This window comes from Syngnathus leptorhynchus, chromosome 17 (genome assembly GCF_054491065.1).
Source record: "Syngnathus leptorhynchus isolate UIUO chromosome 17, UIUO_Slep, whole genome shotgun sequence".
Classification (NCBI taxonomy): domain Eukaryota; kingdom Metazoa; phylum Chordata; class Actinopteri; order Syngnathiformes; family Syngnathidae; genus Syngnathus; species Syngnathus leptorhynchus.
The window spans coordinates 1745305-1763805 of NC_141211.1; the positions used below are offsets into that span (position 1 = coordinate 1745305).

Genomic DNA, 18501 nt, shown 5'->3' on the forward strand with positions numbered 1-18501 from the left:
ATATTAGGAACAGATCTCGCACATCAACTAAAATAAAAATAGCAGACTTCAATTCGTGTCAAACGGATTTTTTTTTTCTCATTAGGAATTGCATGCGTACCTAATGTTATGGCCGGTTAATGCAAATACATTTGAGTGATTATTTTAGTCGTCCATGCTGGTGCTGTTTGACTCCCCTTCCTCTTAGCAGGTAATAATTATCGCCATCGATCTAGGTTTTTTTTTTTTTTCCTTCTTGCAAACCCCCCCCCCCACCACCACCACCACCACTCCCCCCCTTCCAGCGTGTCCATCCACGCTCTCCAAACTCCTTAGTGTTGTATTATTTCTTTATTTATTTCGCTCTCAACCGAGCGGTTGAGGCTGTGAGGCGTGCGCACTGGAGAGCAAGTCAAGTCGTGCTGGACCGGACTGACGCGCCAAATCCTCGCAACTCAAACAAGAGCTGCTGACGGTTTTGAAGAAAAAAAAATCATGTCCACGCATGATGATGGCATGTGCTCGTCTGCATAGCTGACCTGGGATCTCTAAAGTTGTATTTTGAAAGACTACAAGGCATGGCTTTTCCTTTGACGTGCTTCTTTCTGTCTTGGTGAGTGGCAAACTCTCGGACTTTTACGCACGACGAGCGCGCTGTTTTTCGCACCACTTGCTCAACTCCTTTCTTCTTTTTAAGAGGTATTTTTTTGCTTTTTGCTTTTTCACACGTGCTTTAGTTACAGCTTATGCGGTGCTTGGGGAGCGCAGCACACTGAGAGCAGCATCTATTTGGATAACATCACGCGCATATTGGATCGACTACTGGACGGCTATGACAACAGGCTGCGACCTGGATTTGGAGGTATGCATAAATACACTTGAAATCACAAATCACCATTAGGTTGTTGTTGTTGTTGTTATTGGATAAAAGTTTGGCCAAGTTTGCGCCTCCAGGTTGGTTGCGAATGTGACGTGAGGAAATGGAGCCATTTGTTTGAGCGTGAAAATGAAGCCATCATGTTTTTTTAATCGGTGCTACAGTGAAGTTGCATGCAGCAAAACTACAAAATCCATATTAAGATTCCAGTACACACAACTGCAAAATGACAATATTTTTTCCCTCTAGCCTATCTTTAAAAACGATATAAATACATACAGGACATAACTATACAGCTATTATTTTTATCATGGAAATTATAAATGCCTTTGCTGTAGGTCCAGTGACAGAAGTCAAAACGGACATCTTTGTCACCAGCTTTGGACCGGTTTCAGATGTGGAGATGGTATGTAAACAAGCATTACAAAGTTCTTTTGTTTGCTGCTCGTCATGCACACGCGTGTTGTCCCACTCAGTCATTGTGGATACACAAAAGCAAATGTGCACTATTTATTTTTTTTCCCCTGTCCCTTGTAACTCAAGTCCTAGCCTTCATTATTGCAGCATTTGGGCAGATGTCATTAGTGCAGCTTAGTCGGACTTTAATCTGTCTGACAATCCCTCCGTTCGAGAGAGGGAGAGAGATGTAGCTGATGTTGGGACGGACGAAGATAGGCTGCTGGCTACTCTTGACATGAGATAGGCCGAGCCAGCGCTATATGTCTATTGAACATGATGCTGCCGTTTAGAGCTTTTCTTGGAGACTTTAAAGCCTTGATGATAATGATGATGATGATGATGATGGTGAAAGATCTATTTACTGTACAGAGGCAAAGGGGGAGGGGGGCAGTTCAGTGAGGTTACCCATTTGACCTCAAAGCATCCATGATTGACTTTTATTTAAGACTTGCTGGCTGGAAACTTGTGCTAATGTTTGCAGGTATTTTATTTATTTATTTATTTATTTATTTTTCCAATAGACTTTACACTTACTTTACGATACTCGCTAAAAGATACAATTTGGTAATAGTTACGATGGTAATAAATAATGGTATTTTAAGTCGTATAATTGGATACAACAACATTATTGTAAAATAAAAATAAAAACCATTTAACAACCCAACATTTTTTATAAAAAGGATAGATGAGCAATAATTATATAGGGAGGACTGAAAAATTGAAGTGTATCCAAATGAGGCACGCAAAGCTGGCCATGAAAGAAGAATCCGGTTTGAAATTTCAATACATAAATCAGACACATTGCCAGCACTCGGCTCAGCAGGTTCCAAACAAACCATGGCTCACTCCCCATCTGCCTGTCTGTGCAGGTTAATAACGTAGCGGCACCATCCAAGTCGTAGTAAACTCTTCTCGTCCTCAACAGGAATACACCATGGATGTGTTCTTTCGGCAAACGTGGATCGACGAGCGCTTGAAATTCGAGGGCCCCATCGAGATCCTAAGACTCAATAATCTCATGGTCAGCAAGATCTGGACGCCAGACACGTTTTTCCGCAATGGCAAGAGGTCCATCTCTCACAACATGACCACCCCCAACAAGCTGTTCCGCATCATGCAGAACGGAACCATCCTCTACACCATGAGGTAACGGCATCGTGGCCAAGACCAGAATAGAGTGGCCGATGGAGCCCTGGATAACAATTCAAACAAAAAAGCATTCCCCCCCAAAAAGGATGCACAGACTCGCGTAAAGCCATTCCAAAACAAAATATGTGCCATCTGATGGTGAAAGCATTTGGATGGCAATTCAAAGAAAGAGAGAGATAACCTGGAAGACGCGATGAAGGGCAGCAGCTCATATTTCCCCAAAAATAATTGGAACATCCGAACGCATAATGTGCTTTTGTCAAATTCCAAATTAATGATGTGCTGCCTTCTGCATCATCTTTTGAAGTGGAGTTGTCAAAAAAAAAAAAAAAAGCACATCCATATTGCGGCTGGATTTACACGACACGGTTCGAGACGGGACTGAGATTTATAAAATCTTAAAACTTTCATTCTCTTATCGTGTGTATTCTGTCAACAGTTACTTTTAAAAGTCATGACATCAAATATGAACTAAACTCTTCTCTTTTCCGACAGATTAACTATAAATGCAGAGTGCCCCATGCGCTTGATGAACTTCCCAATGGACGGACACGCATGCCCACTCAAGTTTGGGAGCTGTAAGTTGTTTTGGTTTTTTTTCTTCCCCATTCTTGTTTTGTCTCAGTGACAGCTGGTGCCACTCTGTGTGTCACTGACTAACTGACAAGACACCCTTCATAGATGTCAATTTGAAACGCGTGGCTCATTTGATTCTGTCATCATGTGTCACTTTTTTAGCAAGCTAGTAATTAGCAAAGGAAAACAATTGGAATTCATTGTTTTGATTTTATTTCCCTAGTATTTGCACAAAAACATGACAAATCTTCTATTTGGTGCCAAAATGATGAAAAGCTCTCGTGATTTCTTCTCTGCAGATGCTTACCCTGTCAGTGAGATCATGTACACGTGGAAGAAAGGTCCTCTGTCTTCCGTCGAGGTGCCGCAAGAGTCATCCAGTCTCTTGCAGTATGACCTCATCGGTCAGAGAGTGTCAAGTGAGAGGCTCAAGTCCAATACAGGTGAGTCAAGATCCTTGTGAAACCATTTTGAAGGTTTTAGGGAAATAAATGTTGGAGTTGATTTTTTTTGTTCTCATTTGTTCAATTGACTTCAAAGGCCAACCTCCAGTTGACTGAACAAAAGGTACGGCAGGGTATATCTTTGAAGATACAGAAAATGTATCTCTGATCAATTGCAGCCTTGCAGTCCAAAAGAGAAATGAGGACACAGCATCAGGAAAACTATCTTCCTCATGTCGACTTTGATCATTCCGGGCCCCTCTTCTTGTCAGATTCCTCATTCAAAAATAAACAACTTGAAATGGAATCAGTTGGCTAGCCACAAGAGACAACTCTCAGTATATTTTTTTCTATTTCAAGACAAGTCACAAGTCCGGTCCAGAATGCAAGTAAGCAGATCTTTGGCTTCACTCTCTTTCACTCTCAGGGGAATACGTCATCATGACCGTCCACTTCCACCTGCAGAGGAAAATGGGCTTTTTCTTGATCCAGACGTATATTCCTTGCATCATGACCGTCATCCTGGCTCAAGTCTCCTTCTGGATTAACAAGGAGTCAGTTCCAGCTCGGACTGTGTTTGGTAAGAATTCTTTTAACTTGACTTCAGACACAGGTGTGATGTCAAAGACTAAAAGGCTTCTCAAGCTTTTAGGGGGAATTTAAAAAGGCTAAGCCAAGTAGTTTTCAATTTTAATTCCAGCTCCAAGAAGTGTTTCTTAAAGTATCGAGAAGTCAAACGAAAAAAATAATAATAATCCGAACGTATCAACTCAACGCCCACAGTTCGACCTTACCGCGTTTCTCCTTCTGTAAACTTTAAGCAGCACAGTTACCAGCACACTCCTCCTGAACACTGATTGGTTCTTGAAATAAAAACCTTGCTAGCTCATGCAAACAAAGTCAGAGCATGATATTTTTTAACCTTTCTTCATTATCTCTATTCCTCCTCCACAGTGGTTGAGCTGAATTAATTGGGAATAAATGTCCTTTTTGAAATTGCTCATGCAAAGGGCTGAGAGGGGGAGGATGTTTATACTTGGCCCGCTTCTGAGCACTCACAGGTTCCGCTCGCTCACATTACATTACGCTACAGTTGCCACCGAGCTCTAGCCTCAGGAGCAGAGCGGGCAAGAAACACCCAAACAGGGAGAGAGAGAGAGAAAGCGAACGGCCATAGATAAATAAAAAAAACCTTCTAGACAAAGCAAAGAGCAAATGAGTGGAGAAATGTGTAAAAGTCTACTAAAGGAAGAAGAATGCGCAGTCGACTTTTATTTCTCGCACAAGTCGTTTGTACTCTGGCTTTTGCATTCACAATACAAAAGTATACAAAGGGTGAGCTGGAGTATTACGTTTTCACATGAAGTGATTTTAGAGCATGACGGTTTAATAATTCATAATCAATAGAGGTTTTAGTAATCCTATTCTCAGTTGTTTTCCTTGCTTGGCACTGGCTGGAAATTTGGTCCGATACTTCACTTTTGGTAAGGAGGGGTTTTGTTGTCATCATAAAAGCCTTAACAGTCCAAATGGGTCTTGCGGAAGGTTACAAAGCAAGCCCCGATGCCAAAGTTGGTCTAAAAAGTTGACATTGTTGATTAGGGGAAGCCATCCATTTGTGATTGTTTTAGTCTGTACATTGTGCAAGGTACTTTTAATGGCTAAGAGAGCTTCAAAATGGAGACGCAGAGAAGCTATAAAGCACACGCAGAGTACATTAAGGCTACAGTATATTGTGGACTGCATCGTCAACATCCGCTCTAAAAGCTTTAAGTCCCTCAAGCAGAAGTCTGCCCAACTTAATTGAGTGCATTCTAATTTGTACCGTGCTTTTCCCCCCCCCCCAACAAAAGCCCTTCAACGCCCCAAGCATTTCATTTCTGTCCCGTCTTTATATCATCAACCTTGTCCTTCGCCCCCTCATAATCTATTTTGCTTCCTTCTTGCCTCTCGCTGTTGGCCTGACAGGCTTTCTTCAATTGCCATATTTAAAATAGAGAGTGTCAGCATTGCTCAAGGAAGATGTACGGGTTTTAAGGAGGTTTCTGTCCACTTGCTGAAGTGATGCCTCACAAGAGAGGCATTATTAAGTCACATTAGGCACTTTAATTTCCTGGGCTGCTAATGAAATCCCAAATTTGGTAAAAGCTTGGGCAGTAGTCTTCAATTAACCCTTCCCATTTTTACTTCCACAATGAAAGTCTATTAGATATCTAATTTGTTACGAGTCCTCGAATGTCAGCAATTTTGATTTGTCCTCATGAGGATACTCCATTCTATGGGTTAAAATATGTCATGGATAGATTGAAACATAGGGGGGAGTCAGTTGTGAGACACTATTAATGTTAGCACGGTAGCTCTCCACCAATCAATGCTTCCGTACACAGGTATCACCACCGTGCTGACCATGACCACGCTCAGCATCAGCGCTCGCCACTCCCTCCCCAAAGTCTCCTACGCCACAGCCATGGATTGGTTCATCGCCGTTTGCTTCGCCTTCGTCTTCTCCGCCCTCATCGAGTTCGCGGCTGTCAACTACTTTTCCACGCTGCAAGCCAATCGGGAGCTACGCAAGGCGGCGGCCATGAAGGCGGCGGCTCAAGAGGCCGCAGCTGCGGCTGCCGCCCCAGCTGCCAGCACGGGAAATGATGGAGAGGTCTCCTCGGTGAGTGTCAAAATCACTGTACAAATAAAACTGACAAGCAGTGTTCCAGTATTTCTTACAGTTACTGAGTGTGTTATGGTAAAAATGGCTTGGAACGTATTGGGCACTAGAAATGTCAAGTGAGGTTTAGTCCTGTTGGTTGGTCGGTTGGTAAACGTGACAATTACTGAATTGATTTCCACAAAGCTTTGTGGAAAAGTGTCGTTTGTGGAAGAAAAGAAGAAAATGCAGATATGGAAGTGCGTGGAAAGTGAAAATATGCAGAGGATGGTTTCTACTCTCAATAGAGTTACAGTAGGTGGTTAACTTAATTGCTTGTTAGCTCCGTGATGATGATGTAACATTAGCTCTCAGGCTGATGACGCTTCTATGCTTGGAACATTATAATTTCATTTTACCACTAATGTTGAAACTCTTTGAATTTGCAATTCATTTTTTTTCCCACAAATAATCTTACGTCATGTTTTCAGTATCCAAAGGTTCTTTGCAAAGGCAGCATTGTTTGTACTGAATCATTTTAAATTGCGTAGGCGTACCTAATGTCGAGGCCATTGAATTTACAAACACACACACACACACACTCCCACCACCTCATTCATAAGAAATTCATGACAACCTTGCAAGAGCCTCTCAAACCCTCCACAAGCACACGGAAGTTTGTAGCGACTCACAAGCGAGTTGAACTTTTTTCTTTACTGGTTGGCTGCTTTGCTGTTGATGTGCACACTGTGTTCAACTGGCTACCGCTGGCTATTTATTTTGCCTTCATACACTACCCATGCATGCACTTTATCCATCTCCACTTTATCCATTTCCATTCAGGAGCGAGCATCCCTGCATAATCTGCTGCACAGCCTCAAACACATATACACGCTTGCTTCTATATGCACTCGCTGACTTAATCTGGAGTATTATGCATCCCACATCCATACAACACACTCATCCATTTCTAAAGTGATTTATCTATTCATCTAGCCTGAGTATATCCATCCTCCTCTCCTCTCCGGCCGCCCAGTTACTGTGTGATCACTACCGAGAGTGACGTGAGGAGACAGCCATTAGTCGTCCCTGTGAATGGCGCTGCCGAGGATTATGTAAGAGCCATAGATTAAGGGAATATCCAGCGGAATGCGAAGGGAGGGCACCCGACACACCGGAAGAGGCGGCCGGCCTGGACCAAAGACGCATAGATACATCGAGCAGTGGGGTTTGTTGTGTGCGTAAGAGAGTTGCAGTCAAAAGAGCTGAGTGGGAGGGAGGGAGGGAGGCTTCATAGAAAATGACTGCTTTCACCAAAATATGTAGGAGGGCAATGAAAGGAACGCGAGGAAAAATAGCAAGCCACCGCGGGTAGAAGTAGCCGTCATCCAGTCACGATTTTTAACATGATGACTTGTTATGGCTGCAAGGTAGAGCCACAGCGGGAAAGCAGTGATGATTTTCTTGACAGGGTTATGTGATAGAATTAAGGGAAAGAGATGTTGTTAAAACTTTTTGGGTGGTGTGTGACTTGGGGATTTACAATCGAGATGAAATCTTGGCTGGGGAAAGTCAGATTTAGCTCGTGGATTTAAGTGACGGTAGGAGTCTTGACTTCTTTAGACAACAGTGCCTCTAGTGGTTGCAGCCAAGTAGTGCAATGCGTTTGGATTCAATGGCTTTAAGCTAGCCGACAATCACATCCGGATGACAGCAATGTGGCAATATCTGTCAGGGAGTAATGTTGAAAAATCTTGTTGCAGACAGTCTCGGGATATGGGCGGCTTTGATGGATGGTAACAAAGTGTTACTTAAGGAAAGCAGGTCACATTATGTGGATGCGTTTCGAAATTGGAACGACTTTTATTCTGATGTAATTGATGTTCAAGGAAAAATTGGGTACAGGCTTTTAATTGGAACACCACACTGGGGGGAAAAAATCATTTCAGTTCTTGACTAATGAAACAGAAGAATACGCAATAATCCCACAATGACTAAAATGTTGAAAATGAAGAGGCAAATTCTTTTCCAAAAAACGGATTAACACATGCACATAACGGTAACTTTCCACAAGCGTGTTGACGCCCACTCACCACCCACTCAAATGACCTCTCAGACCACACACATTTGCAATAAACTTATTTTGCACAACCTACACATACAGGCACACAGAATATTTACATATCGATTGCAACTACCCCCGCACGCACAGTACACATACCCAAACAATATATTCACTTGTCCAATAGTAAGGGACCATCTGTGCTATGCCAGTCTGTGTGTGAACAAATATAGAGCAGAGGATAAAGAGGAGCGCATCCCACTTGGATTTGACCAGCAAGAAGCCAACCATGCTAGTGTGTCATCATTAGAAAAAGCTTCTCCTTGGGATCTGTTACTATGTATAGTACACACATGCACACACACTACACATGCACAAAGTGGAATTGATCAACAGACTGGTGATGGAATTTATAAAACCATCTCGTGGTACCAAACACAAAAAATAAATCTCCAAATCTCCATCCTACAATAGGAACCAATTCAGACCAACGGAATAATAATAATAATGATAATACAGATCTGATATATATTTTCATTCTGCTGCAATGTTATCATGGCTGGGATAATCTGGTAGCTCCAAATTCGTTCTATTCCTCGCCTAGTGCAGGTAAAGATTCTGTGCTGTTTTCTTTGGATTATTGCGCTGGCTGGTTGGCAGTCTCGCTCTCACGCTGACTCTATCTGCTGGCAACATGGTGTTTTTTGACCCAATTCCCAGAAGTACTTTGGTTTCTCTCTCCCTGGGCTCAAACTTGATGAGGCTCGCTGATAACCACGTGTCAATAAATATGCAGGAATGTGTTGGAAAAAATGTCGGAATGTCCCTCAGAAACAAACAAACATCATTTATTCCATTTGTCGAGCTTCTTGACGACTCTTTATTAATATTTGAAACAAAGTTTTTACATCCACACATGCAGGGAATAAACCCAACAGTTGCCTGAATAAGGCATTAACCTCATCAAGAGCATGTTTTGACTTGCAATGCTCTTTTTAATCTCTTGACTATTAATATTATAGCGATTAAGGACATTTGATGTCTTTTTCCTGCCTCGGCGTTTTGTGATTAGGTGCAAGAACCGAAACCCAGCATTGTTTTGAATGCCCTCATGTCACGTCACGCTGGATTTCCTTTCATGCAAATTTCTGTCTTCTCTCCAAGGCGGACGCCAGCAACGTGTTGAAGAAGAGGATGAATTCGGCGCCCCTTTTCGAGCGGCCGGCCAAAACCTTCCCCAACCCGCCCGTCAGCGCTCAGGCCTTTCTGCAGCAAGGCTCCGCCGTGCCGGCTAACAACGTCCTGACCGGCACGAGTATCATCGACAAATACTCTCGCATTCTCTTCCCGCTTTCTTTCGGCGCCTTCAACTTGGTCTACTGGATCGTGTACCTCACCAAGGACACCATGGAGATGACCAGGTGAACACATGGCATGCTTGCTACTTTCAAAAAGCTGCTGGGACTACTTTACGGAACTGCGGTGAAAGCACTCGCAACTTTGTTTTGTGTGCGTATGCATGCAAGTGAAGTGTCTCCTTCTTCGTTAAGCATTTCTTTTTCTTTCAAGCATGCATCGTCTTCACCTGGGAGCTGAATTTATTATTCAGCAGCCACACAATACTCCTACGCTTTCATCGCTAATTAGTCACCATATGGCTTTTTCCAACAGCAGCTTCAGCTACACAGTGTAACGTTTCTATACAGGGTAAAAAAAAATGGCTCTATATTTGTTATTCAGTGTTTTGCTAGCACTTGCAGCCTGGAGGTGAATTTGCTTTTACATGTACAGTGAACTACTTGATATGAAAAAGGGTCACATAACACACTACATGTACGAAAGCAACATTAAACTGCCGTTGGAGCTGTCCGTGGTCCTGAACGCATCCAATTCAGATATTTAGATCCTCGATAATCACTCTTTCTGTCGCGCAATAAAATGGTGGCAAACAATGAAAATGACATTCATTAGATTGCACCAGAGTATGAAATTTTATGAGGATCCAGATCAACCAACAGGCTTTAGTTTTTTTTTTTTTTTACCCTTAAGCGTGAGGTTAATTAAAGAACAACACATGATCAAATATTTTGTGATTTATTCTTTGCAAAAACGTTTGAAATGCTCGGTCTGTATAGTACCAGGGATCTTCTTATTTCATGGAGGATTGTACCACCTTTGACGGAAACGTCAGCGGGAATTTAATTCAATTCAATTCAATTTAATTAAACCTTTCCAATAGAGAATGGTGCCATATTACTGTTCATAAAACTAATTCTGCTGCCATCCCTGCGTGATGGAGGATAATGTCAGACAAAGGGGCCGTACCATTTTATATTCAGAGTTTAGGGATTTGGGTTTATTATGATTGAAATGACAAAAAGTAAAACCAACGAAAAGTGTCTGTACATTTCTCGGTTTACGAATTATGACATAAAATGATGGGATCATACCGTTCTTCATACTATTGTTCATTTCTTGGTTGCAGGACTTAGACTATGCACCATTTTGGTTACCACGGCGGCTATTTTTTTTTTTCTTTAACTGTTTGATAGTAAATACGTCTGTATTTACCAATCCATTTCTAATTGTGTGGGAAGTGGTGCTGATGTCTTATTTGGCTACATGAAAGGGTCAGTATCTCATAAACAGCTTTTGAAACGATGCAATGCAGCTCACTGTCTACAAATGCATACAAAAACATTCAAAACAAGTCAAGACTTTCATCCAAATCTAATGTACAAAAATGCTCCCCCCCTACAGACTGTGTCTTAAAAAACACATTTGCTTTCACATAAGAAAGCGAGACGTGACATCCACCACAGACACGACAAGGTTTATAACGATTGCAGCTTTTATGGTGTCATTATGGCAAAAGCAATGTGTATGTCCCCCCCCCCCTCTTTGCAGATTAAATGAAGCTGTTGCAACATCAGCTCAATGTGTGGTTTGACACTTAGCCTGAATGCTGTTCAAAGGAGAAAAACTGTTTATGATGCACACGTGTAGGCAGGCTTGTGTATTTCTCCCACCTACAATATGTGATGCACACATCCATGTGGGCATATGTGCATCATATTCTGGGGAGGGGGGGATCTGCGTCCGTCCTTCCCGGCCCCCTTATGGGATCTATGGTTAAAATTCAAAATCAACTTGTTCATATTTTTTGCGGCCATTGAATAGTTTTGAAAGGCAGTTTACTTTCATTCAAGGATGCCATATATATATATATATATATATATATATATATATATATATATATATATATATATATATATATATATATATATATATATATATATATATATATATATATATATATATATATATAGTGAGCAAGATAGTGGCACAAGAGCAGAGTTTTTTTCCCCAAGTCTGACTAGTGTATGCTTGTGTGTGAACCTACATTCAATCAATACAGGCGCATTGAAAACATGCAAAGAGAGTGTTGAAAGGATAACCAAGGTGATAAAAGACCCGGCGGCCTAGAGGTGATAGCTTCAAGTCCCCAGAGGCGCTCCAGGCGCTAAGCGGACCAGCCACTCCAAAGCAGCACTGCACGCTTGCTTGACATTGTGATCGATTGCACTTGAATTATCTTCAGGGTGTTTAACATGAAATAAATATCAAATGCATTGGATTTTTTCTTTTGATGGAGCTTATTTTCAACTTGCAGACTGTACGCGCATTTAAATACGTAATGCGCTGTAGTATTAATCATGACTAATAATAAATTAAAAGCGCTAGATTAGATCAAAAGTAGATGGGAAGGAAGGACGTAGTGTTTATCTCATTTGCAATCAACGCTATAGGTAAATGATCCATGCTAATTAGTGTCGGGCTAATCACATGGATGGGTTAAATGCAGAAATCAAATATTGCAGGGGATGTCAAAACTCATTCATGACAAAGTTTTCATCTCTTATTTAGTTTGGGTTCCATCTTGTTTGATCCTGCCCGGGATATCATTCGGAAGACCCGCACAAAAAAAAAATAGTGATTGAACTTTTTTGGATGACTGAGAATCTACACACATGACGATTTTCTTTTTTAGCCAGCACATTGGAATTTTATTTTCCCTAATGTGACAACCACTTCCAAATGGCTCAGGCAATTACACTATTAAGCTAACGATGAACAATATATCTTTGTGGTTCTAATTTGCACAGTGGGCTAGTCTTTAATATGTCTGTGCAAGAGATGTGGCTTTGTATCTCTGTTAAAACATCTCTGTGGACTTTACAGTTTACTCGCGTGGGCTTGCGGGTACTCCGACTTCCTCCCACATTCCAAAACAACACGCGTCTTAGGATAATTAAAGACTCTAAATTGCCCTTGGGTGTAAATGGGAGTGCCAAATGCTTGTTTGTCTATATGCGCCCTGCCAGTGGCTGACCACCAGTAGCCCGACCTTGGCTGCGATCTGCTCTCGCTCGCCGGCAAATCTAATGAGACCAAGTTGGATATTTCACTGTTGCCATTTAAGATACATTCACATGGACATTTCCTGCCCACACTGTTGAGTCTCTGACCCTAACATCCATCCACGTTAAACTCTTCCATTAAGCACAGACAGACTAAAAGCATCCCCCCCTTTTTTGTTGCCATCTTTTTGTATGTTTGCCTCTATTAGCACAGGCCCTCCCGCAGGGATAAGCTGGACCAGAAGAGTCCCGTCTGTTTATGTGAGAGTGTGTGCAGGTGGATCCGTGTATGTGCCTTGTGCGAGAAGTGTGTAAATGTGCCGTGGCAGCAGCAGTAGCGCCGACTGACTGGAGGCTACTTTCATGAATAGCGCCATTCAGAGGGTGACGTGGAGGAAACAAATTTGCTCAAAACACTTCCTTCCATGAGGGGCCGCAGCTGGTGGATGCACTGGTGGCGGGATGCTGCTGTGTGTGTGTGTGTGTGTGTGTGCGCGCACATGCCTTTGTCTCCCATCTTAATTGCCCATCAGTGCCAAGAAACACTTCCCTGTCATTGCTGGTAAATCAAAATCACTAAATGCGCCTTCCAAGCCAAGTTGTGGCTTTTTAATGATCATTCCATTACAGGCCAGCAAGTAGCGATCGGCGATCTATCATTCTCCCTCGGCCACGTGGACCCCCGGGAATGGTTACATCCTCCCGGGTGTCACTTGTTCTGTCTGCACGTGGCTGCGTGCTTGCGTGTGTTTGTCACGCATGGCTGCATTTCTCAGTTCACGCTTAAGTGGAGACCGGCCGACTTTTATTCTATCAAAGAGGATAGCGCACTCAAGTCGCTTCCTGTTTTTCTGACTTTCACACGCGCCGCCGTTCCTCGCTGCTTGATCTCCTTAATCGGCAAGTCAAGTCGATTTGTAGGACAATATAGAGTGGGCAGTGCCATCTGGTCATTTGACTGATGTACAGTCGTCGTCGCCTCCACTAAGGAGGACAGATTGCTTAGCCCAAAGCTCAAACGTTCAAGAATTAGTCCCTTCTTTGAAGTCGCCACACATTGAATTGGGATTAATCAGTCACAATGGAGCCCCTTAATGAAAAGGAATGGATTTACAGTAGTCCCTCGGACATTCGTTTGAGGCCATTCATCCGCAAACAAGCAGCATTACATATGGAATAATGTCAATCTATTTTTATATCCTTAATTGACTGATTTATAATTACTGCACATTCCAAGCATCTTCATAATTAACTCAATCATGTATGACGCATGCAATTTTTAGCAGCATGATGCAAAAAATAAATACAGTACTATATTAAATAGCTTCAGAAAAAAAGATTCATTCCAGTCCTTGGTTTTAAATAAATTAACACAAATTTAAACTTTAATACTGTTTATTATGTTATTTTTACTTTTGTACACTTTTTTTTTATTTAATGTGTTAGCTTTGGGATGACTGAAGAAAGACCACAATCATTTTTAATCCGAGTTGGGTTTTTGTTCAAACATATTGAAAGCAGTCACAGGCACGCAGTCATTCATTCAACTTTTTTTTTTTTTTTTTTTTAAATTGGTGCCAGCCACCTTAAACTCTAGCAGCCCGTTTTGCTGCAAAAACAATTGCAACTTTTATATCTGGCTGAGTTTGACCAAACTTTGTTCGCTAAACAACAACTGAAAAAGCACAAAGAGAGGGAAGGGGTGGGATTGGCTTTGCCGGAAGCCGTGCAAGATCGGCGAGTGAAAAATGTCTCTCGGCGATGTCAGCTTTCCCCTGCTCTGACATATCAAAAAAAGAAAGAGGAGGAAGGAGCTCGGCAGCAGAAGTTTTCAGACAAAGTTTCCAGCAGGCAACGCTGGTAGAGGTGGAACTGACAAAATTTGAAATTTCAGAATTTGGCCTGTAATGAGCTAGGGCTGTTACATCACGCTGCTGCTGCTGCTGGCGGCAACCGGGGAGGGAGGTGTTGCCTATCGGACTGGGCCAACTCAGTGAATTATTAACGTTGAAAACTTTTCATGCCTGGAAATACAGTGGCACTTTAAAATGTTGGACACACTTTCTCCTTCAATAGCATGAGAAAATGTATTCAAACTTTGAACTGCTTTTCTCTTGTCAGAAAGTGAATTTTTTATGATGACAATTTGAACCTGGATTGCTTTTTTTTAATTAGACTGGTCAACAGCAAATTTTAATCAGGGATGGCATTTTGTGTTCCTGATGTATTTTTTAAGCCAATTTCAAAAATGGCTTTCACTTTTTTCCGAGCACATTTGGTTTTTGAGATATTTTAATTTTTGTTTTCAAGTTTAAAAATCTTGCGCATTGCAAATTTGAATGATTAAATCCAGTTGTATTGTACTTAGAAGTAAAATTGTCACGCCAATGCAACTATATTTAACAAATACCCTGTGCTGGAAATGTTTGAATAAAATGATGATGCTGAGGATGACATAATAGTTTAACATTGTGCTTTTGCTCCATTTGTTTTCCAGGGACACCGCCTGAATGCGGGGAAGGGCGACATCACACAGATGCAACTCCTTAGACACATACATGTGACCTCATTGTGTGTGTGTGAGTGATGGCATGGCGAGAAAGTCTCTTATAATGCATTGTACGTCCCTTTTTAAGTTTACTTTCAAACCACAACAACAACAAAAGTGTCTTTATAGTCAATGCTAACTTAAGCCTGAGATGGGACTATTGATGATGTTCAATGATAGATAGCAAGACGAAGGAGCAGCAGGCTCTGCTTAACTTTTGTCATGCATGTCATGAAATTCTGCGTGTGTTTGTCATCACATATTCATTTTCTCTTGTCCTTTATTTATTTAATCATTTAATTTTTAGAAGGAATGAGTGTACTCCACGTAATGGGCTGACTTATCCTCTCCAATTATCGCTTCAAACTCAATCACATCATTTCCCCTGGTGGCTGGCAGTAAAGAGGACAGGAGGGAACATCTTTAAAACAAAACATTTTCAAGTGGCGTGCTTCCACGGCTACTTTGCACAAATGTCAAACATTTGCAAAATGGAAAAGCCAGAACCTTGATTGAACAAATTAAACAGGCATGCATTGGGCAAATACTGCAGGGCAGGGTGTTTAAACACCAACTAATGCAAATGAGTGCTGATTTATACATGTATAAAAAAAAATATAAAAATCAACACACACACACACGAATATAATCGCAAGATTGTTATATATACACAGTTATAGTAAAAGAAACAAAAAAAGAATATTACCTGAGTAGAGTGAATGAGTAGGTTTTCCTATCTGTATATTGATTTCTATCTGATGATGCATGCATGTAAGTCCAATTGGGAAACTGTGGGCATAACCCCTACCCTAACTGTAAGCCTGCTAATAAAAGGTAAAACAAAACCAAGCCACGATAAATGCATGCATTCATTTTGGGGGGCTGGAAGTCTGATTCTAAAGAGTTCTTTAAAATATGTAAAAGAAAAAAAAGCTTAACAGAGCGCACAGTGCTGTTCATACACTCAAGCTTCTCTGTATCTAAGCAACGGCGTATGCACACTTGAGAAAATGATGATTGTCATTCCTCTTGAAAAATGTATCCAATTATCACGCTTTTTTTTTTTTTTCTATAAAACGTGTTCGCCAGTTCTTAATTAAGAAGACAGCTTCTGGCTTCTTGTTCTCATTTAACAAGGAGCGAAAAATAGAAACCTCAACCCAGAATCATCAATTATCCAGAATGTCAAAACATGTTCATTAGTAATCCACTTGTGTGGATTATGCCTAGTTTACAACTAAGTGGTAGCATGTTGTGCTGTGTAAATGTGCGCTGCTTCACTACATCCATCATCTTGTAACTTTTTTCTTTTCTTCATTAAATTCTCTTCTATTAACACAGGCACCTTTTCAAATGACAACTCTCAACACAATGTCCCAAAAGATATGCACAAACACTACGACTGGATATTAATAACTTTCTAGAAATCCCATACACACACAACTTATTGATGAAAAAAAATATGACCTTGTACTCTACTGCTAGTACTAACAACAACAACAATATTAATAAGCATTGTCATCCTATTCACAGTTTTATTTTTATTCCCCTTAAGTGCATATGTTGGCACGATGAATGTATGATAAATGTATGATGTCTACTGTGTAGATCAGAGTAGGTGTGATCAAAATACATATATGTATTCTTAGTTCTTTTATTTGATTAATTTGGTCTTGAGAAGCACAATAATGTCCCGCGTTACACAATGATGATAAAGGCATATAATCATAATTGTAATCATTAAAAAATGTATAAGTGTGGTTAATTAGATTAAATTAGGGAGTCAATTTCAATTTTGTAAATACTGTTCAATTTGTATTAACATGATTAATCAGCCATTTGTTGTCATTGTAATTATTTGGATTTTAATTTTACACTCTTTGTTTTTCACTCACGCTGTATTGCATGCATTTTTTTCGTTTACATTTCTTTTATATTTTTCCACTTTATTTTACACTAATTTGAGATTGTACCATGATAGAAATTATGCATTTGAACATTACAAACACCTTTCTGAATCATAGTGCAACAAACTCCATGTCTTTGCCAATAGCTTGTTATTATGTCTAATAGGGCTGACATTTTCAAATAGCCAACAAAAAGTATACATTGATGTGGCTAAAAGCAATTTACTCCTCCACAAAAGGTATTTTTCTCCACGTAACCTCTTTGCTCTGTACCTTTTTGTTGGAGGGGGGCTAAGGAGATCATCGGTTGTCCTCCTAATGCATCCTTTGTGACCTTCCATCTCGAGCAAAATAAAACGTTAGAAAAACAATCATAAGGAAGAAATGGATGAATAGTGTATAATATATATGTGTGTGTGTGTGTGTTTGTTTTTATTTCTGAATATTGGATGTAGCCATGACTGCACCTCCCGGAAAAGCACACTTGCAAATATAAAGTTACAAACTCCATTGAATACAGAGAATTAACCCCAAACTTTATATTCTGTCATTTTTTTTCGCTGTCACAATTATATTGATTTTATCACTTTCATTTTCCACAAAATCATTGACCCTAATGACATTTTGCATGAACGTGTGTCTAGGTAAAGGCAATATTTGAATGCAAAGTGAAACCCTGCTTGATAATAAGCTGCACTTGTAACTGTTTTTGAGTCACCACAAGCCTTTGTACTCCAGGCAGCTCCATTTTTTTCCCCCTGCAGCATTGGAAAAACAATTTGTGGTCCCTGTTGAGTGAACGTTTCCCCCAAAAGAATGCTCAATAAAGTCAACATTATTTCTGCTGTCCCACTTTGTACGAGAATGACAGAGAAAACTGTTGCAAAGTGTTTCTTTCCAATGGGGAGCTTAGTCATTGCCAGGAGTTACAGACAAAAAATAGTGAATAGAACAAAGTAAGATATAGGAGTCGAATGTAGTTTTAATTTGTAATATCACCAATTACCACTAGATGGCAGATGCTTTTATACTGACCGATACAACATTGCCAGACTAATATTTTTAGGGTGAATTTGGAACGATATGGAAGACAAACATAGAAGCACAATAACATTCAAATCTTAAATAAGTTGATTTTTCTGAGAAAAAGCAATAAAAAGAGTTGTATTTTTTTTAGTTCAGCAGTTTTGTGCCATTCATGAATATTAATTTTAGGCAAGTGAGCAGGCAGGGAAGGCTCCCACCCCCGACCACAAATACTCTATATGTTTCTCATGTTTTAGTTTCTGAATAAAGACAGACAAACATCCATCAATAACTCCCGTCAATAAAAATGAATGATATTGATACATCATGATTAATACACTTGCAAAACCTAACAAATTGTAGCACTGAAGGACCACTACAGCTTTGTGACTGCTCTTACGTAATACACA

At 40.6% G+C, this 18501-nt stretch overlaps 2 protein-coding genes across 4 annotated transcripts in view; one reads left to right on the top strand and one right to left on the bottom strand.

Moving 5' to 3' along the window:
- The window catches only part of gabrb2b (gamma-aminobutyric acid type A receptor subunit beta2b), a 191050-nt gene that overhangs the window by 30163 nt on the left and 142386 nt on the right, over positions 1–18501 (bottom strand). Inside the window, exon 1 of one of the 3 annotated variants that reach the window (XM_085935505.1) lies at positions 3348–4036. The exons of the other annotated variants lie outside the window; for them this stretch is intronic. The gene's annotated coding sequence lies outside the window, so the exon portion shown is untranslated. Of the gene's footprint in view, positions 1–3347; positions 4037–18501 lie in introns of those variants that run through there. 3 annotated transcript variants of the gene reach the window in all.
- On the top strand, positions 413–17515 carry gabra6b (gamma-aminobutyric acid type A receptor subunit alpha6b). Its single transcript, XM_085935513.1, has 10 exons — positions 413–592; positions 717–841; positions 1195–1262; positions 2241–2461; positions 2960–3042; positions 3340–3483; positions 3911–4063; positions 5871–6148; positions 9354–9610; positions 15108–17515. The coding sequence occupies exons 1-10, from the start codon at positions 558–560 to the stop codon at positions 15118–15120; spliced, it is 1377 nt and encodes a 458-aa protein (XP_085791639.1). The 5' UTR covers positions 413–557; the 3' UTR covers positions 15121–17515.